The following is a 22,722-nucleotide window of genomic DNA, read 5'->3' on the forward strand; positions in this document are numbered from 1 at the left end:
ATTCCTATCTTTTGGCAGTCAGTGGTTGGTTTTAAAAAGTCAAGTAAAGGGGCGCCTGGGTGGCGCAGTCGGTTAAGCGTCCGACTTCAGCCAGGTCACGATCTCGCGGTCCGTGAGTTCGAGCCCCGCGTCGGGCTCTGGGCTGATGGCTCAGAGCCTGGAGCCTGTTTCCGATTCTGTGTCTCCCTCTCTCTCTGCCCCTCCCCCGTTCATGCTCTGTCTCTCTCTGTCCCAAAAAAAATAAATAAACGTTGAAAAAAAAAAAAAATTAAAAAAAAAAAAAAAGTCAAGTAAAAATATTGTCTGGGCATCTTCAAGTGATCAGTATTTATGAATTACTTTCTCTGGCTCACACTACATAGGAATTTCCAATCACTGAAGATAACATAATCTACATTTTTTAAAAAAGCTTATTTATCTTGAGAGAGAGCACAAGCACGAGCAGGGGAGGGGCAGGAGGGAGGAGAGAGAGAATCCCAAGCAGGATCCGCACTGACAGCGCAGAGCCCGATGGAGCTCACACTCACAGACCGTGAGATCATGACCTGAGCCAAAACCAGGAGTCAGGATGCTTAACCAACTGAGCCACCCAGGCACCCTCATAATCTACATTTTTAAGAAATGAAGCAGCTTCATATTATTTATCTAATAGTCTAATTAGTTACCAATTCTATAAATTGAAAACTAACAAAATATTGCCTATAAAATGTTGCAATTTAAAAAAAAATTTTTTGCTAATGGTTATATTTTGAGAGTGAGCTTCGCAAGCAGGGTAGGGGGAGAGAGAGAGGGAAACCCAGAATTCAGAGTAGGCTCCATCCAGGCTCTGAGCTGTCAGCACACAGCCTGATGCGGGACTCAAACCCATAAACTGTGAGATTATGACCTGAGCTGAAGTCAGATGCTTAACTGAGCCAGCCAGGTGCCTCAAATTTTGCAATTTTCTAACTTTACAATTTCAAACATATCTTTCCAAAATATATAAAAAAAACTGTATTTACCTCTGACTCCTGGAAATTTTTGCATATTCTGTTAGGTTATTTTCGTGATTGGCCTGTACAATGGAGACCTGAAATGTATTCTGACTCGTGGCAGGCAGCACTGTGGTCCCTGAGAAGTCCTGATAACACATTGTGCCACTGGAATCTTTCATTTTAGGCTGCATGATTTGAGATAGAATTATCCTATAGTAGTTGTGGTCTTAAAGGATTTTATTGATTGAAAAAATAGAAACAGAACAAAAAAACGTAAGCTCCACAGCAATGCTTCCCAACCCCAAGTGTGAGTCGTGTGGCCCTGTGGCAACAGCTGGCCTCATCTGTTCCACAGCCAGTGCCCAGCGCCCTGTGGGCTCTGCAAGCCCCCCCCCCCCCCACCTTCCAGAGCCCAGAACGGGGACACCTGGAAGCAAGCAGAGGCACCCTGAAGGGTTGCCTGGTCCAGCACCCTAGTTTTCAGGTCTGGAATTGAGGACAGGCAGGGGGTGTGGAGAGTAAACTGGCACTGGGACCCTGTCCAGGGACTGCTCCATGACCCTGAGTGCCCACAGGACAAAGGAAGAGTGTTCCCAGGTGAAGGTAGAGTAAGGGGTGCTGTCATCGGCCTGGAAAAGGTGATCCTTCTATCACCAGTGACACGGGGCCGGAGTTGGGGTGCTGGGCAGTCAGGGAGGGCAGAGGTCCCGTCTCCTCAGAGCCCCCAAGAGTCGGCCCTACCACCCAGCCCAGCTTGCCGCCTCAGTGACTAGGGCATCTAGCAAACCAAGGAAGCCCAAGACACTTTTGACAGCTTAGAATTTTTATTAAAACAATCATTTAAATTACAACAATCCCCGGAATAGAAAATAGCCTTCCATGGTCTGGCCCTGACAGGAGGTAAGACCCAGGCCCCACTGGAACGAGTGAGGTTTGACATCTTTGAAAACGGATGGAGCTTCTCTGGAAGCCCACGAGGGGCTCGCCTGGCCCCAGGGCAGCTGGAAGAGGCTGTCTCCCCACTGAGGTGGACCCTCTGGGGGCTGCAAGGCCCTAGCCCTGTCAGCGAGCAACACTTAGTCACCGTCCTGGTTGTCAGACTCTGGATTTGCTGTTTTGATTTGAAAGAGAAAAGAGGGAGAGAGAAGCTTGTCCCCAGGCTTACAAAACACAGTCACTTAAGAAGTGTTATGTAATGCCATGGGGTATTGTCTAGTGGGGCCTGGTGGGTACATGAATAACTGAGCTGATGTCACAGGTCAGAGCACTGCTGGGACTGAGGTGGGGCCTCGGTCAGGGCGAACGGTCAGGTCTGTCTGTGTAGACAGAACCGCTAAGGGCCAACACCCTAGCCTTACGGAGTGTCACTAGCTGGGCAGCCCAAGAACCATCAGAAGCGCTTGTAATGAAATAATTGTGGCCAGGCCATGCCCTCAGTGGAGGCTTCCTGACTTGATAAGCTCCCATGCCCTAAAAATGTTCACTTGAAAAGAACACAGTCACCTGAGCCTCGGCACAAGTCCCTGAAAACCAAGCTCCTCTTTTATTCTGTTTCCTTCCACTGTGGCGCAGGACTTTTCTAAAGGCCACCATCCTCTCCGCCTACCCGTCTTTGGGAGGTACGCGCCAGCTCCCGCCTCCAAGGAGAGCTGAAGTGTTCCTGGAGGAGCGAGGCTCTGCTGGCCCTCCTGAGTCGGCTCTCGGGCCCGACGGTGCTCCTGCCACAGCTCAGATGCCAGCTGGCTCCCTCGTGGCCACATGGCTCGGCATTTCCCGGACTTGGAACACACACACAGCAGTTAAATAATAAAAAAAAAACAAAGCCCGACAACATTTATATAAACCACCACCATGCTCCTGTGCCCACAGCCACTGTTACAGATTAAATTTACAGGTCAGGAGGAAAGTAACTCGTCATGGAAATTCAGGGATGGGTGGTGTGCCTGGAGAGACAAAGCCTCAACACAAGAGCCAGGCCCTACATTACAGATGCCTTAGGACTCCCCTCACTGTGACCGCATCTCAGGGGAAGAGGCTTTTGAGGGACAGGGAGACATAAGGAAACTCTCTCAGCCACAGCCATCTACACTGAGCATCCAGATGTGGAGTCCCACCCTGTATAACCTAAGGGGTTTGAGTGACACACAGGGCTGGCTTCCTCAGGGCAAGGGGGCCCAAAAGGGGGCTGGCCAGCCTGGGACACCGTTAGGTCAGCCTGACCGTGGAAAAAAGGCAGGATCTCCGTGAGCTTCTAAGTTTCTCAAAACCACATAGGATTGCCAGAGACACCTCTGCTCTCAGGACATCTCCAGGCCCTCACGTGTCCTCACTTAATAAGCCTCTTTTCACTGGTTCTGACTTTATCTCCTGCTCTGCATAACAGCCCCACTGGAAGGATCCGAATGGCTGGCAGGTCACAGCAGCACCACCAAACCATGGAGAAAAGGAAGGGCAAGAAAGTGGCCCCAAACAAAGGAGCGTGGTGCTATGGGAGTGGCTCCGTGACCCGCTGCCGCCCGAGTGGAAGGGGGCTGTGCATCAGCAGGTGCAGAGCACCGATGGCGAGTGGACACCTGGCTTGTGCATCTGGCTTGTGCTGGGAGGAGCACACGGGACCCCACATGGCCCAAGGGGGAAAAAAAAAATAAAGGGCTGTCTGCCCCTAAAGGGCAACACCCAAAGGAGGCCCGGTACAATCAAGGCTTAGGAAGGGCTTGCTGGCATATGGCCCAGGAGGAAAGGTGATTCAGGCAGCAACACAGACTGAGGCCACAGACTGAGTGAGAAGTACCTGTGGGGCCACAGAGTCCCAGCCAGGCTACCAGGTGCTGACTACAGCGTGACCGGGGAGTCCCCCGGTGGCCCGCCACAGGCAGGAGAGACTAAGGCTGAAGGGCGGTGAGAAAGACACGCAGCTCCCGCCTGCCTCTCGAACCCTGGTCTGCGGTGGCAAGAGGAAGGCAGCGAGCGTTCTGTATGGAGGAGATTCCTACTCTGTTCTGCTGGGCCCCCGGCCCCTCTTCTGGCAGCCGACCCCTCATCACAGCTCCTGCCTAAAGTCTTCCCCTAGTCACAGCTGCCTTTCCCATTCTCCACCAGCTGGCAGCCAGAGCGCAGCCTCCGGCGGGGGGGCAGGGGGGTGGCGGGCTGAGGACACATCGCGTGGCTTGTCAGGAGCCACAGGCCAGCTCACCGACGATATGTAGCAGGCAGGCTGGCAGGCAGGCCGCTCTGGGCCTGCGCTCGGGTGGGCCACACTTCTTCGCATGCCAGTTCCTCACCAGTGGAGGAGATGAACGTTCTGGAGCCAGGGTGGGGTGGGGGCGGTGGCACCAGGCTCCCTGTCTCCAGGGCTCCTGCACACTTCACTCCCCGGGGCTCGGGAGGTCAGCACTGGACAGTGAGACATAGACCCCAGGGTGCCTTTGACAAAGGAAGTTTGGAACCCCACATTAGATGAGGAAAGACAAATACTTCTTTAAAATGTTTAAAATGAACTAGAACCCCACGAGAGAGCTCTCTGCAGGTCACAGTTCAAGGCAATTGCACATGAAGGGGGCTGGGCTCTCCACTCAGCTGGGAAAAGTTCCAGAGCTCCCATGGAAGCCCCCAGCCAGCCCACCTATGATGACTCCCACGGTGTCTGACCCATCCCTCTGGTGCCGGGAGCAGCAGGTGTGACAGATCCTGGGCTGGCTGGGCACCTGCTAGAGCTCTTCAAAGAAGGCCACTCGGGACTTGGCGCTCTGCAAGGTGAGCTGCAAGGAAGCAGAGAAGAAGTTGAAGGGCGCTGGATTTCTGCTTTTATGACAGGTGCCATCCTGCCTTGGGGACTAACCTCAGGGCTGGTTTGGAGAGGAAGGGAAGGCTGCTCAGATAGATATTCAAGGAGCTGGCGGCCAATCCCAAATAAGTTTCCAGATTTGCCCAAGAACTCAAATTAGGAAGTGACAAATGAGGACATGCCAGGAGGGATGGCTGGTGGACAGAAGCATGTCAGCAGGAAAATGTCATCAACATCATCTTTTCACAGAGGGCAGGAGCTCCCTGGACACTGTAAGAGATTCTCACATTCTCGTCTACGAGAGTGTCTAAGATGCTTCTGTGGGGCTCCGTCTGCGGTGGCGCCAGCCTGGGATGCTCGTCCTCTCCAGGGCTCAGAGGACCAGCTTGGCAACACAAGCCTCAGGCAAGGCAGGCCTGTGTCAGACAAGGAGGAGAGTGTCCCTCCCACTCCTGGCTCCCCAGGTAGCCCTATAGCAGACTTGCCCATGACCTGGCAGCTCACAGGGGGTTTGCATCTACAAGCTGGGAGGCAATGAGCTTTCTGGTTGGGGCTGGTTCGGGCAAGGGGAACAGTCCCCAAGGGGCAGTCCTCTGTCTGGAAACTTAAGGCCTTCCCAGGAAGGATGCTGCCCTAAGAAGCACAGGGCTGGGAAGATGCAGACAGGCAGGATCAGGGGTTGAGCTCTTGGCATGGTAGAAAAGGCACTAGAATCTGTGACCCTCCAGAATTGCTGAACCCTCAGCCCCTGAGACTCTGTAGGCCACTTCCCAGGATCTCCCCAAACAGAAGCATCTGGCACGGACACTTTCCAGCACCTGCTCCCCCTCCGGAAATCACCAGTTTGGGTGAGACTGTGTATTCCACATCCAGCTCCTGAACTTCGTAAAGGAGTGTTTTCAGGGAAGGTGGACACAGAGCACATAGTGTTCATCTTCATATCCCCCAAACCCACTTAGCTTACTGCTTCACACCTAGTAGCAGCTCAAACAATGTTTGTTGAATGAGTAAGATGTAGGCTCTTAAGGAAATGGTGTGATGCATGGGAAAGGCAAGAGCTCCACACGAGGCTAAGAAGGCCCGGACACTAATTCTTTTCCGTCACCAGCTCGCTGTGTGGCCTCAGTGGACACCCTTGACTTCTCTGAGCCTCTTTCCTCTGCAGTTAAACCATGGAAGTGGGTTGGATGGTCTGGCCCATTCCCTGGACCTCTGGCAGTCTCTAAATCTGAAAAGTCCTTGGTACCATCTTGCCTCTCTAAAGGGTGGGGGAGGGAAGCTCAAAACCGATCCCTTCTCCATCAAACACAGGCGGCGTCAGTGTGCTCAAATGAGACAGCTTGAGAGCTGGCTCTTTAAACCTTGCCAAATCTTGTGGCCTTGAAGTTCCTGACTAACAAGCTGAGTGCAGGGACGCGTCTGGGCTGTCTTCATCAGTGGAACCAATTTCAGAAGCCCTCTGGAAAGCCCAGCTCTAATGGGAATGGAGAGAGCTTTCATTTCTTTGCTTAAATGGAACTCCCTCTAGAAGGGAGCCAAGTCTGGATGGGTTTCTCCCTAAATGCAGTCAGAGGAGAACGGCTGCGGGTTATGTGCTCTGTGATAATGGGACTCATGATGTTAACCGGGAAAGAAAGAGAACCTAAGAATCACTGAGACAAAATCCTCTTGCTGGAGAGTTTAAATCAAAAGGTGTGAAACCCAATGTCTCCACTTAGATTTCTTCCACGCTCCCGAGAAGACCTCTGGCTGGCTCCTCGGGGGGACGAGGCACCAACAGGGGACAGGGAGATGCCCACAGCCCTTCCACACACTGAGTCACAGACAGCTCCAGCCAGGCTGCCTGACCTAAAGCCGCTGACCAGTTGGATGTTCCTGGGCAGGTCACTCACTCACTGTGGCCTCAGCTCCCTACGGTGAAGTGGGGCAATGGCACCCCTTCCTCATAGGGGGACACGGAGGGTAAATGGGAAGCACTGCGAAGCAGTCAGCACCATGCCTGATGCTCACGGAGAACCCAACAGCTGTTAGCACCAATCGCAGAATCACATTTCTTCCCCTAACCCCAGCTTTGGCTCCTCTCCTTCCAGTGGGGGCGCAGGGCAGAGTGTAGGCTAGAGGGGGTACAGAAGGCAGGGGCATGCACTGTGCTGGCCTTCGTGGCCTCCAAGGCAGGGCGAGAGGATGGCCCTGAGAGGCCTGGCCACTTCCCCAGGCAGGAAGCCCAGGCTGTGGGGGCCTCTGAGAGCCTTCTGCCCATTTGTACAGTGTTGGCTCCAAGAATTCCTGGATCCTCTACCCAAGCTGCGTGCTGGCTGTCCCCTCGAGGTGCCAGGGGAAGGTTTTGGCAGCTCTGGCAGTGCCAGATTCCAGTTATTCAAGCATGTGTTTGTTGGGATGCAAAGCCCTCTTCGGGTGGGTAAGATGCTTCCCTGGATCCCCACCCCACCCCACGCTGCACGACAGGGGCTCAGCCTGACCTCTTATCTCACAAAAGCACAAGTGGTACCCCAGCCCGAGGAAAGGTTTGGAGCAAAATCAAATACTCTGGCCATGTAGAAGTAGGAAAGCACCGCAGACATGTGGCCTCGGCAAGAGGAGAGAGTACCACAATCCTCCATAAGGCACCAGGCTGCTATAGGAACAGGCAGACCCACCAGACAGAGGTGGCTGACGTGACCGTGGACGCTGAGGACACTGGGAGCCTCCCGCTGTGGCCCACAGGCGGATCTGGCTACCACTGCCCCTGCCTTTTACCTTTACTGTGTAATTCCTGGCGGTCCTAATTCCATTAGGGACCCTGCTGTCAGGGGAAATTATTGCACAAGTGCACTGTCTGCGGCTGGAACCCTTCCAGTTCCCACCACGGCCTCTGCCTGCTCCCCCCACCCCCTCAGCAGCATCCTTTATCTTAGACATCAAGATGTCCTCCTCTGGAGCCAGCCAGCTCTCCCTGTGCTCGTGCAGGAAAGCGGGTGGGGGAAGCAGGCGGTGAGAGGAGGGTCTGCACTGGGCGAGAACTCAGAAGCCCAGGGGCAGAGGTCAGGAGGGCCCCCGGGGCACCGCCAATAGCATCTGTCAAGCTGCCTTCAGCCTGGCTCCTCTCACCTGTGGGATCTGTCACCACCTGCTGTTTCTAGAAAGCTCACTAACTGTCACGTTTACAGTACAGCTACAGGCAGGGGTATTCCTAAGAGAGAAGGGGAAGGCTCAGAGGAAATGGCACAAAGCGAGCCCTTCATAAAACAAACTGGCTCTGTGGGTCTTTGTGTGCTCATGAAAATCAGCTAACAAGTGTCCTGGTTTCCCTGCCGCCCTCCCATGCTTTAAGGTGTACAAACCTGTGTCAGTGTTTGGTCTGCCTTCTTGCTCAGCGACAGGCCCGGCTCTCTGCTCACAGCACAGCAAAGGTGCCATGGAGATGGCCTGACGAAGGCCTCACCTCCTGCAGGTCACACTGTGAGAACTGAAGCCAGTCTCCCCAGTACCCCCCCCCCCCGCCCCACCCAACCCTGCACTCTGTTTGATGATCGACAATAACCCTCTGTGCCCTCTGGCCCGACTTGCCGGGTGGGGGAGGCAGCGCCTCTGGGAACAAAGGGGAATTCCCCGAGGGCACATGGTGTGGGGTCCTACACTGCCATGGGGGGGGACTACACTGCCATGGCCTATCTCCAAGCTTGTCGGAAAAAAAGGTCTCCTCTGAATTTAAGTAGGTGGTGAAGCGGAAAAGCCTGGGACGTGGAGAGACAAGCAGGGCCTTGCAGACAATGGCTACATCATTCTGGGACCTGCTGAATCTGGTCCACCTTTCTGATTCCTTCTAAGGACAAACAGCTAGAGCTCTGCCTGGACACGACTAGTGACTGTGTCTGCCACGCACCGCTCAAAACTCACACTGAATCCAGACAAGGGCCAACCCTGGGGCTCCCGGCAGTCCCGCCGGCTCCTTCGGGAAGCCATAAACCACAGAGGCCCTGCACAAAGCCTCCATCCTGCAGTGCTCTTGCCAGTTCCCTAAAGATGACTAAAAGAACATGAAGTTTCCTCACCAGGCACTGGGCTGACCCGCTTCTCTCTTCCAGCTGTCTCTTCACATCTGATTAAAATCAGCCGTGTGAATAATACAGGAGGAATTAAGTTCTCTCTTGACTGAACCGGCTGTTCAAGTCTGTCACTAATCCAATTCCTTTCTGAGGAGACAAACTTCCTTTGCTTTCTCTGCTGCAGATCTATACAGCTTGGTCTTTATCTTATGAGGGGCTCCAGTCCACCTGTTGGGCCTGGCCCCTTCATCCTGCCCAGCATCAACAGCCACAAGCCTGGCAGTCACCTCTCCTCCTGCGCATTTGTCCATCAAACTGCCAGTTGTCTGTGACGGCCACCAGGCTGTGAAAGGGCAGGAGAGGGAGCTACTTGGCAGAGCTACACCTCTTCGAGATATCAACTGTGTGTGGTGTGACTACACGGGCACATCCATCCAATCTCAACCAGTTCAGATCCGGGAGACATATCTGTCTCCTTAAAAAGGCAGGAGGCTGGCTCCTCTCAAGCCTACACAGGACCTAACCCAGGCCTGCACGCCATATGCAGGTTCAACCGGCTCCTGCTCACTGGGCAAGTGTTTCAGGCAGCCCATCAAGACACAACGATCTGGCACCTGCCCAGTCCTAAGAAATGGCTCCAGGGTCTAGAGACAGCAAGCCTGGAAGGCACCTGTGACAAGCACCAGGCTCCCCAATCCCTCCCGGCTGGGGGACAGTGGGGAATGTGGCCAGCTACAAAGGATCCTCCAGCATCGTTCTCAAGAGTGCCCCCTGCTGGAAAAAGACAGCACCAGGCTGGCTGCCAACTCTCCTTCCAGCTCTCCTCTAAAAGTCCTTTTGGGGGAATCATTTCCCAAAGTGATGGGAGGGTAACTAAATGTATTCCGGCACAGAGCCTGCAGCAGCAAGGCTGCTTGATTAAGAATGAATTACACTTTCATCAGCACATAGAGAAAATTGATTCACAAGGCCGCATTGTGATAATCTTGTTCCTAAAGCAAAAAGGGGTGGCGTGGGGGTGGGCAGGACACAGAGCCACTTGGGCTATCAATGACAAGAGAAAGGAAGCTCTACAATTAAGCTGGGAGAACAAAACTAATCAGAGCGCCAGGATTCCTCCAACTAGTCTCTGGGGGCCTTGCCTCAATCCACTCATCCCGAGGGAGGAGAAAGGAAGGTGGGAGGGGGGCCGTCTAATTCATTTTAAACAATAAGACCCACAGTGCTGAACCCATTTTAGATACTAACCTAATAACTCCAGGCGCTGAGACTGCTTGTCCCATAAAAATGCAGCGGAATTGAAATGCAAGCCCTAAAATCATGTTACACCTCCTTTCCGCCACTACATATCAAAAATGAAGGAGCGGGGGAGGGCATGGATTCAAAAGGACATGCGGATTCTCTGGCGCTGGGATCCACCAGGAGAAAGCCAACTCTGGAGCAGAAAGGTGACAGCCAAATCAGCAGCAGCAAATTCCAACATAATCTTTGGTTTAGGGTGTGATCAACATCCCCCCTTCCAAATCAGAGCCAAGGAGGGGGCAGGCCAGTGAAGGGGGATAGTTGCTGTACACTGGCCAGATTAAGCGCTTCTGCCGTCTTGCTAGTGACGGCTTGCACCCAAATGCCATCTGGTGATGTGTACGGGGAGAGAGCTGTGCGCACACTTATCCCTAAGCAGGGGTGGGATGAAAGGCCAAGTCCATCCCAATTAATGAATTCAATTCAGGGAAAGCCCAGAGGGTCTCTTTTGTATATTAATCTTTTAGGGACCTAAAGTAGGAAGATGCCTGGAAACTGGTGTGTGCCTGTGTCTTGAGCTGCCCGTGAGATGCTGGCAGGGGCCTTTGCTACTCCGTCCTTCTACCTGGAAAATGGACTAATCAGTCTGATTCACTTCACTGGGCAGGTAGAGATGAACTCATAGCTACAGAGTTCTCTAAGTACTGAGTACCTTAGCAAAAAGGTGCAGACACGCTGATGTCATTTTCAAATTGCCAATATCAGAAGGGAAATCACAGCAAGGATCATAAGAACAGAACCTCGAGCCCGCAGAATGAGTTTGCATCCCATCTCTTCCCTCCCACTGTTGCAGTAACAAATCAGGTGCCGGAGGAAGGCTGCACTGAAACACATCTTCAGTGCTGAGGGACCAAATGGGATGTTTTACTGCATCAAATAAGGCCCAATAATGTCCCCAGACACTTCCAAATGGTTGTAAAACATCCTAAGAGGGCAAAGCAGGTTTTGTAGGATCTTCAACGCCTCCCCAAAGGGCAACTGCTTGACTGGGTAAAGTCTCCCAACCAAGAAGAGGAACTAGGTCGTGGTCTTTCGGAAAAGAGGCTGGCAGAATCTTCTATCTCGAGAGCTACCAGAAACAAGCAAGAGAATGGTAAGCCCTCCCCAGTTGAGAGGCACCTGGACATCTAGCTGGTGCACATGTTAAGGTAAGAGTGGCCTTCGGGGATGAGCCCAGGCATCGCATCCAGGAAGAGCAGGCTCCCGGAGACCAGGCTGTGCTTCCCAATGCTTTCGCTGTGCTTCCCACAGAGCAGGGAAGAGTTCGCCATTGCAATCTCTTCCACGCGTTTTCTATCCACACCTGAGTGCTGCTGCTCCTTGCTAATCCTTGCTCCCACCCCACTCCCACCCCCATTCTTCTCCTCCCCCCTCCTGCCTCTGCCACCCTTCAACAGCAACAAAAGAAAGGTCCTGGAGCTGGGAGCCAGTGCACGCTGCCTTTAAGTCAGGGCAGAGGATGCCGCACCAGACGATGCCCAGTTTCCAAAGCAGGCAGAGCCAACTGCCAGCTCGGGTCCAGTGACCGGGGTCACGGAAGGGCTGAACACATTAACCACATACAAGCATCAGAAACTAACCAGAGCCCTCTTTGAGGCGGGCGACCAGAGGTCACCAGGGAGGCTCTGGCCGTTGGTTTTAATTGTGAGAGAAGCCTTTCACGCATACTCAATCCTGCCCTGTGATTTATCACTTCCCTGGTGTTCTAAGTGTTCTACTTCACTTCGCCAGCCCTGCATCTCCAAGGGGAGTCAGTGCAAATTGAAGATGACATTGGACTTTTATGTCTTCTGGATCTAAGCGGCAGCTAGAGCTTCAGAGAACTGTCAAGGCTACTCATTCCTGTTCCTCCACCAGCGGAAACCACAGCTGGACCTTGATGGCTCAAACCATTTACTAATAAAATAAACTTTCTAAGCTCCACGATCCTCATGATTTGTCCTCTGTCGATTTCCTTTGAAACCCTGTGCTCCCTTGGAGATCATGGGCACAAAAATGATGACAAGTTTGCTGGCACTGAGACCAGCTCAGGATCGGGGAGTGAAAGCTGTCCCCTGAGAGGGGATGAGAGCAAGACCCCGAAATGTACAAGCTCTGGCACTGCATCTTCACCTCCAAAGTGTGCGGCACAGCCGGCCACAGCTCACCTCCTCGGCACTGTGGCTCTGAAGCCCACAGCACCTGTGTCCCCTTCACTCCAGCCTCACTGCCGGACCTCACTCCCTCACTCAAAAGACTCGGAGGCCAGAAGTATGTGTTGCTGTCGCTCCCCCTGAGAATGAAATGAATCTAGGTTCTTAAGAGCGACTCTTGACAACTAGGTGCCACTCTGAGTCACATGCAAATGCCAAACCAGCTGCACTGATTATCAATGGCAGGGTGGGGGCGGGGGGAGCGCAGTGGAAATGTGGGCAGTTAAGATTGGCAGGAGGAACAAAATATACCCTTGCAAACTCAAATCGGATAGCAAAAGAACCAGTGATGTTAATTCTGGCTTTTTCAAAGTTTTTACCTCCAAACTCATGGAAACTCTTTGCTGAGCTCTTCCTGTGTAAAAGAGGTGTGTTACCTCTTATAATCCTCCTAACAATCCTGGGGGTTAAGAACTGTTTTGTTTACTTTTTACAGGTGAGGACACTGGGCATTAAGAGAAAGTGAGAGTTACAGAGTAAACAAGCGGCAGAGTAGTGGTAACCTCGGTTAGCCAGACGGGACAGCCTCTTGGCATTCCCAAGGGAACATGATAACTAAGCCCTGAACCCAAGGGTAATCCCTGGAATTAGCTTAAGTGAGATTAATTAGCTTACTTCGGAGAGGACACTGGGACCTCACAGTGAGGCAGGAAAGTACTGAAGGTGAGAAGAAGGAACATGCCTGCGTTGTGGGAGGTAGGTAGAACCATTCTTTTCTTGAAGAAATCTATGATCAGAAAACATTAAAAACAAAACAAAAATCAATGCAGCCTGGTTTGAACCAAGATTAATGGGCTCTCAGGACACTGGAAGCTCTCCAGGTCACCACCAGTCTCTGCATTTCTCGTCCTAGACTTTGTAGATGGAGCTCTGACCTTCACACTCTAGGTGCCCAAACTTCCAAAGCCCACAGTGGTGTTTCTCTTTACTAGGCTTACTTTGGCCCAGACTACAGTAGGCACAGCTCCAGGGCTACCCCAGCACAGGCAGGTGGCTACTCGTCATGCTTAGTCACTAGCCCCAGGGACCAGCAAAGTCCAGAAAATGGAAAGAGAATCAAACGTGAAGTGTAGCAAAAACTGCCACTATTTAATCTAGTAATGCTGAGATAAGTCCAGCTATTATTAAAAGCCAAGCCCATTCTTCTGTTAACCCTCGAGTAATCAGAATTCTTGATTAACTGGAATCTGGCAGCCTGCTTTGAAAACAAGTTCACATCAAGACATTAAAAAAAAAAAAAAAAAAAAAAAAGACTTCTGTAAATGTCCTCAGAGCAGTACAAATCTGACTGCAAATCAAACCTCATTTGTCTATAATAAGAGCTCAGTGAGAACTGGCGGTCAAAATCAGGTCCCTGAAGAATCGAAACATTCTGAATCATTACAGAAAAAAGAGATGAAATCGTATCAAGGTGGAATGGTATGGTCATATGCAGGAATGCCTGACAGCACAGGCTGACACAAAAAGGGATTTTTCTGCTGGACCCTGTGCTAGTCACAAAGTCCAGGAAACCAAAGCGGATCCACCCCAGGGTCCTCTGGGCACCGTGGGGTCACCACTTGGACAGATGATCCCCCTGGCCTGCCCAACTCCAGCGTTGGTCATACTGCCCTGCTCAGAGCACGCGCTGCTTGGTGTCAGGGCGTTTGATGCCAATGTGTGGTATGAAAGCTGAAGAAATAGGAGCCCGCTAAATAAAAGTGTCACACACAAATTGGGGTTCATGCTATGGGCTCTTGGAACCACTGACAGACAGAATCCATCTTATAATGAGATCCATCTGGGACTTTAGTAGCTAACCTCTCTTGCTTGGATAACAACCACAAATAAGGTCTATCTTATGCCAGATCTCACTTTTTGGTAGAAAGCTTCCAGTGAGCTTATTTTATTCTAACAGCAGAAACTGTGGCGAGGACACCAAAGGACACATCCTACGCGACTGTCAGGTGTCGGTGGGCCCACTGGCTGGCGTACCGCTGGGGATTAGGTAAGGAGCAGAGGCAGGATGTTATGTTATTACTGGGCATAATAAATTCTCCCTGCTGCCGAGGCATGTTGGGAGGATGATGAACTATCGCAGAAGGAAAGGAGCAATCATTCCATTAATTCACTCAACAACCACTGACTGCTCATCTATTGGGTGCCAGCGACTGTCCCAATGTGAGTTCATGCTGACCACAATTCTGCCCCAGGCTGTGGAGGAGCTGAGCAGAGACAGTCTTCAGAGCACCGACAGACAGATAGATGGTCCACTTAGATGGGCTACAGATCAGACCGCTGTACTGTTGGTTTGCTTGACTTGGAAAGAAAGTGGATGTGTACAGAAAGGGGAGGCTCTAAAGGCAAATGAGTGAGTGAGGACAGCCCCTTCATTCCGCGACCAGGTATGACCATGGGTCTTCAGAAGCTGTCACCACATGAAAGGTCTTGATCTTGAGTTAAAGACACCCAGATCTATCCCATTTCCATGCTAGAGCTATTTATCTAAGGACTATGCCACTGAGACAAAGGATTTTAGACAGACCTCACTGGACGAGAAGCCATGACCATCCCCAGCCCAACGATGACACAAAATGTGATGGACAGCTGGTCCTACAGCCCCATGACATGCTCTTCAGAACGAGGCAGCCTTCTGAACCCCCGGAGGTTGGTCTGGCCCCAAAGGGCGGACGCCTGCTCTCAGACTCAAAGCATGCTGCGGCCAGTACCCAGTGCCACCTGCCCTCGGGAGGGCTCGGCATGGCCCAGGGACAGAGACAGGCAAGCTCATGCATGGGTTAGTATCACAGAGGGTAGTACCATCACCACATACAGAGTACCTGGGATAACCTACTTTGAGGGCTCAAATGCAGATAGGTCTTCTGCCTTGGGCTTGAGGCTAAACCAGCAAAATAAAATGAAGAAAAACAAAAACATACCCTGTGATATCAACAAATGCCACATGTGCCATTTGCAAAATGCTCAGACAGGCCTGAAATGGTGACAAGTGACTTCATTTGTTTGTTTTTATGGCCTGGAAACAGGTCCCTCCGGCTTTCCTGAGGGCCTGGCTCACGGCAGCAACAGCAAAGACGAGACCTTTCAGTGTGCCCAGATGAGGAGCCTGGGGACAGGAGCGGGGGTTGGGGGTGGGGTGCCTGAGGAAGCTCCTTCGAGGGCTGACTGGCTCCCTGGCCCAGTCATCATTTTACCTCTCGGCTCACTGGCTGAGGCCTCACTTTAGTTCCCCTTTCACTAACTGTTCAATAATTTAGTTTTGGAAATGAAACCCAGTAAATAACGGAAGCCAGAGGGAAGAAGAATGTGGAATGGGGAAAGGCCTTTCCTTTTCAGCTATGCTATTAAGAGGAATTCTCTACCCGGTGCCAATACTAACTGGAGTACAGAGAAGGAATTTGAGGCTCCCGACTGTACCCATTAGCACTGGCAAGTAGCTATAGAACCCTTGGAGTTTTCAGATGCAGCTTAACTACTGAAAACAGATATTCCTTAACCTGGGAGACCACTCTAAAGAATAAGGTAAAGAGTAAAAAATTAAACTTAGGTAAACCATCATGATCTAAACTCAATGAACAGTCTCATCTTAATGACACCTCTTTTACAGGTATTAGCCTGACCCTGGGCTATAAGTCAGGAACAAACCAGCAGGAGGGGCCGTTTGTGCTTTGCCCGAGAGAGAAGCACACTCTTGGGCTGATATTTATGGAATTTAACCTTCTCTAAAACCTGAACGCTCAAAATATCAGTAGAGAACAATCTGAAACTGATAGCAACATAAATGAAGTTTCATCTTTTAAAACATTAAGGTTCTTCTAGACACTTCCTTTGAAGTATGAAAAACGTTAAAAATTCAGAATTTGGTTTCTTTAAAGTAAGAACAGGATTTTTTAAATAGTCCTTGCCACTTAATAACCCAAAAAGACTAGAGGGAGAGTCCATTCTCAAAAGCCTCTGTTTCATTTTGCTTTCTCATGAAGTAAGGCAGCTCCCTGGGCAGAACTCCCCTTGGCTTAAAAGACAGAATCGCTTTACTGCTAAATGATGGATCAAAACCTGTCTCGTAACAGTGATTCATTTCATCAGAGCTTTTAACACAGGCTCCCCTTCCATCAAGCCAATGGGTTCACAGTCACTGGCGGATTAAATTCCCTTTCTGGCATGAGTTAAAAAATTTCCTCAACTAAGTATGTATAAAAAATGATAACAGTCTAATGACTTGGCTACTCAGGAAACCAGATGCCAACCTCCATTTCATTAATGACTGTCCTGATCAGTGAAAGACGGGAGACTCGGTACCTTTTTGATGGTGTTGTGCTTGCTGCTGGTGCCACCCCGGTCAGAGTTCTCGTTGTGCAGAATATCCAAGGCTGTCTCCCTCTCTTTGAGTTTCAAGGCCTCAATCTCAGTCTTGAGTTCATTGAGCTGCTCCTGTAAATGCTTGCTCTTCTCCATGTACTCCACTCTGCCAGCAAGAGGACACGGTATATCATGGATTTGGCAACAGTGAGACATGGGATCTAGGGTCTGCAGCCTGGATGGAGTTCATCACATCTCTGCTCAGACACTCCCAGGCCGTGGGAGCCTGGGCCAATCACTAAACAGGTCTGAATCTGTTTCCTTGGCCATGAGGTTGGGCTAATGATCACAGGGCTGTGGTCAGAATTAAGCAAAATAAAGGGTAGGAAAGCCCTCTGGTAAACTCTCTGAAAGCGCTCTACAAATACCAGTTACAGTAGATAGTTTTTAATTCTGCACAAGCAACAACACATGAATCAAGACTCCTGACATCCAAAACAATCTCCTCGTCTTGGCCCTTCCTGGTTAAGTGATTCTATTCAAGTGACCTCTTCTGCTAGGCCGTGGCCACATCCCTACTTGTTTTGGGACATCATCTCCTAAACAGAATGGAAGCTTGCTCAGCCAATATCAGGAAGAAAAAGATCCCCACCACCACCTGCAGGTAGATACACTGTATCTACAATGGTGAAAATCTGGAAATCATTCTCAAAGTGTCCAACTATAATGTCATGGCCAGGCAAATCATGCAATATAAATGCTAATTCTGTAGTGATTCCCATGGCTAGTATATGGAGTCTGTCATGTGATGGTAATGTCACATGCATGGGTGATAAGAAAATACAAACTATAAAAAAGCAGAACACGGAACAGGATGTAGCCTCTCCCTGATCACAACCACAAAATGCTTACTATGCCTGGTCAATGGAGAAAGACTTGAAGATGAACTTGGACAGCAGATACCACGGAGAGGCTCGTGGTTGCTCACCCCGAGCTCCAAAGAGGCACTGTCCCGAGACAGCTCTTCCAAGGATACTGTACAAGGTGAAAGCACATACCCTCAGATGGGCTTGGAGCTGAATCCCGGTTCTGTCCCTCATCAGCTGTGTGATGCTGGGTGAGTTCGTTAAACACTCCAGATCTGTGTTCTCATTTATAAATGGCACACGAAAACCTACCTCTGATGTTTGAGGCTAGTGGGAATGAAATGAGACAAAGCTAAAAAGCCCAGACATGGGGCACCTGAGGGGCTCAGTTGGTTAAGCATACGACTTCGGCTCAGGTCATGATCTTGCGGTTCATGAGTTCGAGCCCTCCATCGGGCTCTGTGCTGACAGCTCAGAGCCTGGAGCCTGCTTCGGGTTCTTTGCCTCCTTCTCTCTCTGCCCCTCCCTGGCTCATGCTCTGTCTCTCTCTCAAAAATAAATAAACATTAAAAAGGCCCAGGGGGGCACCTGGTGGCTTAGTTGGTTAAGTGTGGGATTTCAACTCAGGTCATGATCTCACAGTTTCTGAGTTCAAGCTCTGCATTGGGCTCTGTGCTGACAGCTCAGAGCCTGGAGGCTGCTTCAGATTCTGTGTCTCCCCTTGTCTCTGCCCTTTCCCCACTTGCACTCTGTCTCTGTCTCTCTCTCCCTCTCTCTCTCTCTCAAAAATAAATAAACATTAAAAAAAAAAAAAAAAAAAAAAAGACTGGACACCGATGCACCCAGCACCCAGCAGCTTTTGTGATGGTTCTCCAGTAAGCTGTGGCATGAGTGGCCAATTGATCTGTGGTTGGGAATCCGGGGGAACCTCAGTTAGATTTCTCCTTTCCACCTCAGCTCCACTTCCACCAACCATGACAGCAGAAGCTGTTGTGAACAGGGCATGTGGGGGTTCAGCTCAGGGCTGCCCTGGACAGTAGGGCCGGCCTGACCTGGACGTTTGCCTTCCTCGGCCTCGAGCCCGAGTTTCTTCTCTGACCCTTGTTCTAGACATGGGAAGTGCCACAGATCTCAGCCGCCAGAGGACACAACTAGGAAGCATGTTCTGTTACTGTGTTAGGACACTATCACGTGCTCTATCGCCACATGAACAGCAGTCTGACTGACTCAGAGTTCCCGGAAAACCAGTCTGAGACTGTAGGTGAGGTTTTGAGCCCTGTAAACTCCAGGTCACCAATCAAGTATCATTGTTATCCTGGAAGACTGGACGCTGGTGTGACGTCCTTCAGTTCTGATGAGGAAATTCTTCCTCCAGAGGATGGGAACAGAGCAAATCCTGCAGGGGCTAGTGACAGATGCTTGTGATAACCCTCCACTTTTCCCAAGCCCAGATGGCCCCACTCTAGCTCACTGGCTGGGGGCACGGAAGTCAGGAAACTACGTACTTTTCTTTCTCTATCTCCATGGAAAGCCGCTTCATGTCAGTATCCTTGAAGTCGAAAGACAGGCTGTCACCAATGAGGTTGAAGCTTGGCATGTCAGGAGGCAATGGCGCTGGAATTGGGTTCATGGGCTATGAATGAGAAATGTCTGGTTAGGAGGTTCGGGTTCTATGGGAACAGGGGGCACTGCTGTGTTAACCACTGATCCTCCAGCAGCCACAGAAATGGGCACACAGCTCAGGCCCTGCCTCCCAGCATCACCATGGCCTCATGTTACCCCAGTCTCTCCTGTTCCCCATCTACCCACACTGGCTGCTCCCAGGTGACTGGCCCCAAAGACTACAAATCCAGACAAATCATTCCTCTTCCCTCGAACCTTTGCCAGCTTTTCACGCTCAGCCAAATTAAACACTACTCCCACTCACTTCTTTGTTGAGGAAGCCCTCAAGCCCCAGGCTAGGAGCTGGAGATGCAGAGAACAAGACAGGGTCCCTGGCTCTGAGCAGCTGACAGTATTATTCAGTAAACAAAGGTGCTTACAGATCATCCCGGTTAAGTAAGGTAGACACTACAGCCAGGGAGTGAACACAGGCCAGGGAGCTGGAGAAGGTGTGCTATGTTGGCAGCAGAGGATATGACGGAGGAAAAGACATGCCAGGCAAGAGGCACGGCACTGGGCAGGGCAGAGCATGCTTGGCGAGAAAGCCGAGGGTCTGCGGCACCGGTGTGGTGAGGTGGGTGGGGGGCCGGGACTAGACCATAGAGGGCTGCCCTGCATGCTGAGGGTTTGGATTTGGAAGACAGAGCCAGAGCAGGGCTTGAAGCAGACGGCAAAGCAATTAGATTTGAGGACTTTCTCATCCCAGAACAAAGGGTCATCTCAAATATGGCCCCGATCTACTTCTCCCATGTTTCCTACTGTTTGCCCTATTGGATCGTGAACATCACTGTTTCTGCTCCTTTGCTTAAACTATTCCTTTTGCTACACGCCACCTCACTTTCAAGGCCCTTCTCAAATACTAGGATTTCTCAACAAAGCCTTTCTAGATCCCTCTCGGCCAGATGGCAACTCTTTTCTTTGCTATACATGGTGCTTCTGGTTCTGTGGTGGCACTTCCCTAACTCCACCCTGTAAAAAATCCCTTTTGGCTGTGTCTTCTTCTTTTACTGTTGGCAAGTTTCCTAAGGGCAGGATCTGCCTCTCTTTCACCCTTGGATCCTTGGCTGAGTCTGGGACAGCGTCTGGGAAAGAGCAGAGGCCCAGAGCGCTCATCTGAGACGATGACAGGCTTGAGGCAGACTGTCTGCGTGGGTGTTGAAGGTGGTGCTGAGAGGGGGATTCTGGGGTACTAGAACGTTCTGTTTTCTGATTTGGGTGCTGGGTGCATTGGTGTGTTGAGTTTGCGAGAATGCATCAAGCTGTACAGTTATAATTTGGGGCACTTCCCTGTATGGATGTTATACCTCATCAAAATCTCCAAAAAGACGGGCGCTGAGTGCTGCACTGTGGGTGAGAACAGACACTGGGACAACCTCTGTGGAAAGCATCTCGATGGAAAACCTGACCCCACGGTTCTATTTATGACAATTTATTCTACCAGTACATTCACCGTATGTGTGAAGATTTATGCTCAGGGATATTTTCTGCAGTTTTGTTCACAACTGCAGATGAAAACAAACTAAATACCCATCCATAGGGGACTGCTTAGATGAATTACAATCCATCTATACCATGAAATATGAGTAAAGGCTGATATGAATGAGCTCCTCCAGGACTTATTTATTTACTGTTTGAAGAGCACATGAAGTTTGCTCCAGTGTCTCTCCTTCCTTCCTTCCTTCCTTCCTTCCTTCCTTCCTCCCTCCCTCCCTCCCTTCCTCCTTTCCTCCCCCCTTTCCTTTCCTTCCTTCCCTCATTCCTCCCTCCTTTCCTTCCTTCCTTCCTCCCTCCTTTCCTTCCTTCCTTTCTTTCCTTCCTTCCTCCCTCCCTCCCTCCTTTCCTTCCTTCCTTTCCTTCCTTCCTCCCTCCTTTCCTTCCTTTCTTTTCTTCCTTCCTCCCTCCCTCCCTCCCTCCCTCCTATCCTTCCTTCCTTCCTTCCTTCCTTCCTTCCTTCCTTCCTTCCCTCCCTCCCTCCCTCCCTCCCTTTGTTTCCACCTACCTACATACCTACCTACCCATCTATTTTTAGACCAAGAGTTGCATGCTCTACCTACTGAGCTAGCCAGGCTACCCCATTCCAGTATATATTTTAAAATCACTCGTATCTCAGGTGCCCAGCCCAGATGAGCCCTCAGACGACTCCAGTCCTGGCTGCTGTCTGCGACTGCCTCAGAGATTCTGAGGAAGGACCATCAGCCCAATCAATGCACCAAGCCATGAGAGAGAATAACAAATGGCTGTTTTGAGCTATATGGCTGGCTTGGGGGGTGGCCTGTCACATAGTAATAGATAACCAGAACAGATGACAATAAGAAACCACTCACGTTTCCCTCCACCTCAAACCCTGGGTGGCTTATGCTGCTGTGCCCTGTGTGCCTCCTGGCTGCATGCCTTGTGAGTGTGCAGTGCAAACACTGTGCCATGTGCACATCTGTGCACTGGCTGCGAATACCCTACAGTCTCTTTCTCGCCTGGCTAGCTCCTCCTTAGCCTTTGAGAGCCAGCTCAGGCACGATCCTATGCCTCTCCTGCCCCTACAAGCTGGGCTATGTTCCCCTCCAGGCCTCTGTGCACCCTGTCTGTATACAGACTCTGCATCTGCCTGGCATTATTATTTTTTTTAAGTTTATTTATTTACTTGGGAGAGACAGAGGCAGTGTGAGTAGGGGAAGGGCAGAGAGATAGAGAAAGGGAGAGAAAAGAACCCCAAGCAAGCTCCATGCTGCCAGTGCAGAGCCCAGTGCGGGGCATGAACCCACAAAACTGTGAGATCGTGACCTGAGCTGAAACCAAGAGTTGGACACTTAATCAACTGAACTATCCAGGTGCCTGGTATTATATGGAACAGAACAGTTTGCTGAACTGAATGCACAGAGGAAGGGAAGGGAAGAGGCTTGTCTACTCATGGTGTGACCCTGTTTAATTGAAGTCTGCCTCCTTGTCCCAAAATTGAGTTTGGAAAATGGTTCTTACATGGCTATAGTTTACCCTGAGGTATACGGTACGCCTGCCCAGAACTGCAATGATGGTATATGTTACACAAAGGTAGTTGAAGATTACATTCAGCTTGGCATCAAGAAGCTACCGTCTCAGGTGCCTGGGTGGCATCTGTCTACAGCCCAGGTCATGATCTCACAGGTTGTGAGTTCGAGTCCCACATCGGGTGAGCTCTAGCCCCGCTTTAGGTGAGCTCGTGCCCCACTTCGGGTGAACATGAGCCTCGCTTTAGGTAAAACATGAGTGCCAAGTGAGCCCCACTTCTCTCTCTCTCTGCCCCTTGCTCACTTGCAACCTCGCTCTCTCAAAAAAAAAAAAAAAAAAAAAAAGAAGAAGAAGAAGAAGCTATCATCTCTTAAAAATAATTTGGGACTATATTACTTAGAATAAGAAAAACATGGGTGCCTGGGCGGCTCAGTTGGTTAAGCATCCAACTTCGGTTCAGGTCATGATCTCACGGTTCATGAGTTCAAGCCCCAGGTTGGGCTCTGTGCTGACAGCTTAGAGCCTGGAGCCTGCCTCAGATTCTATCTCCCTCTCTCTCTCTGCCCCTCCCCTGCTTTTGTTCATTCTCTCTCAGAAATAATAAATGGATAAACTTAA

At 50.8% G+C, this 22,722-nt stretch overlaps 1 protein-coding gene across 10 annotated transcripts in view; it reads right to left on the bottom strand.

Moving 5' to 3' along the window:
- Window positions 1-1,776: 1,776 nt before the first annotated feature.
- Window positions 1,777-22,722, bottom strand: part of NF2 (NF2, moesin-ezrin-radixin like (MERLIN) tumor suppressor) — an 80,652-nt gene continuing 59,706 nt past the window's right edge. For 7 of the 10 annotated variants that reach the window (XM_045458111.1, XM_045458119.1, XM_045458120.1 and 4 more), the window contains 3 exons: window positions 18,966-19,093; window positions 16,595-16,760; window positions 1,777-4,732 (listed from right to left, as the gene is read on the bottom strand). In XM_045458111.1, coding sequence (XP_045314067.1) covers window positions 4,682-4,732; window positions 16,595-16,760; window positions 18,966-19,093 — 345 coding nt within the window. In that variant the 3' untranslated portion in view covers window positions 1,777-4,681. Of the gene's footprint in view, window positions 4,733-15,117; window positions 15,177-16,594; window positions 16,761-18,965; window positions 19,094-22,722 lie in introns of all 10 variants that reach the window. The other 3 variants (XM_045458112.1, XM_045458118.1, XM_045458114.1) reach the window with 2 other exon arrangements.

The sequence above is a fragment of the Leopardus geoffroyi genome, chromosome D3 (assembly GCF_018350155.1).
Source record: "Leopardus geoffroyi isolate Oge1 chromosome D3, O.geoffroyi_Oge1_pat1.0, whole genome shotgun sequence".
In the NCBI taxonomy this organism is placed as follows: domain Eukaryota; kingdom Metazoa; phylum Chordata; class Mammalia; order Carnivora; family Felidae; genus Leopardus; species Leopardus geoffroyi.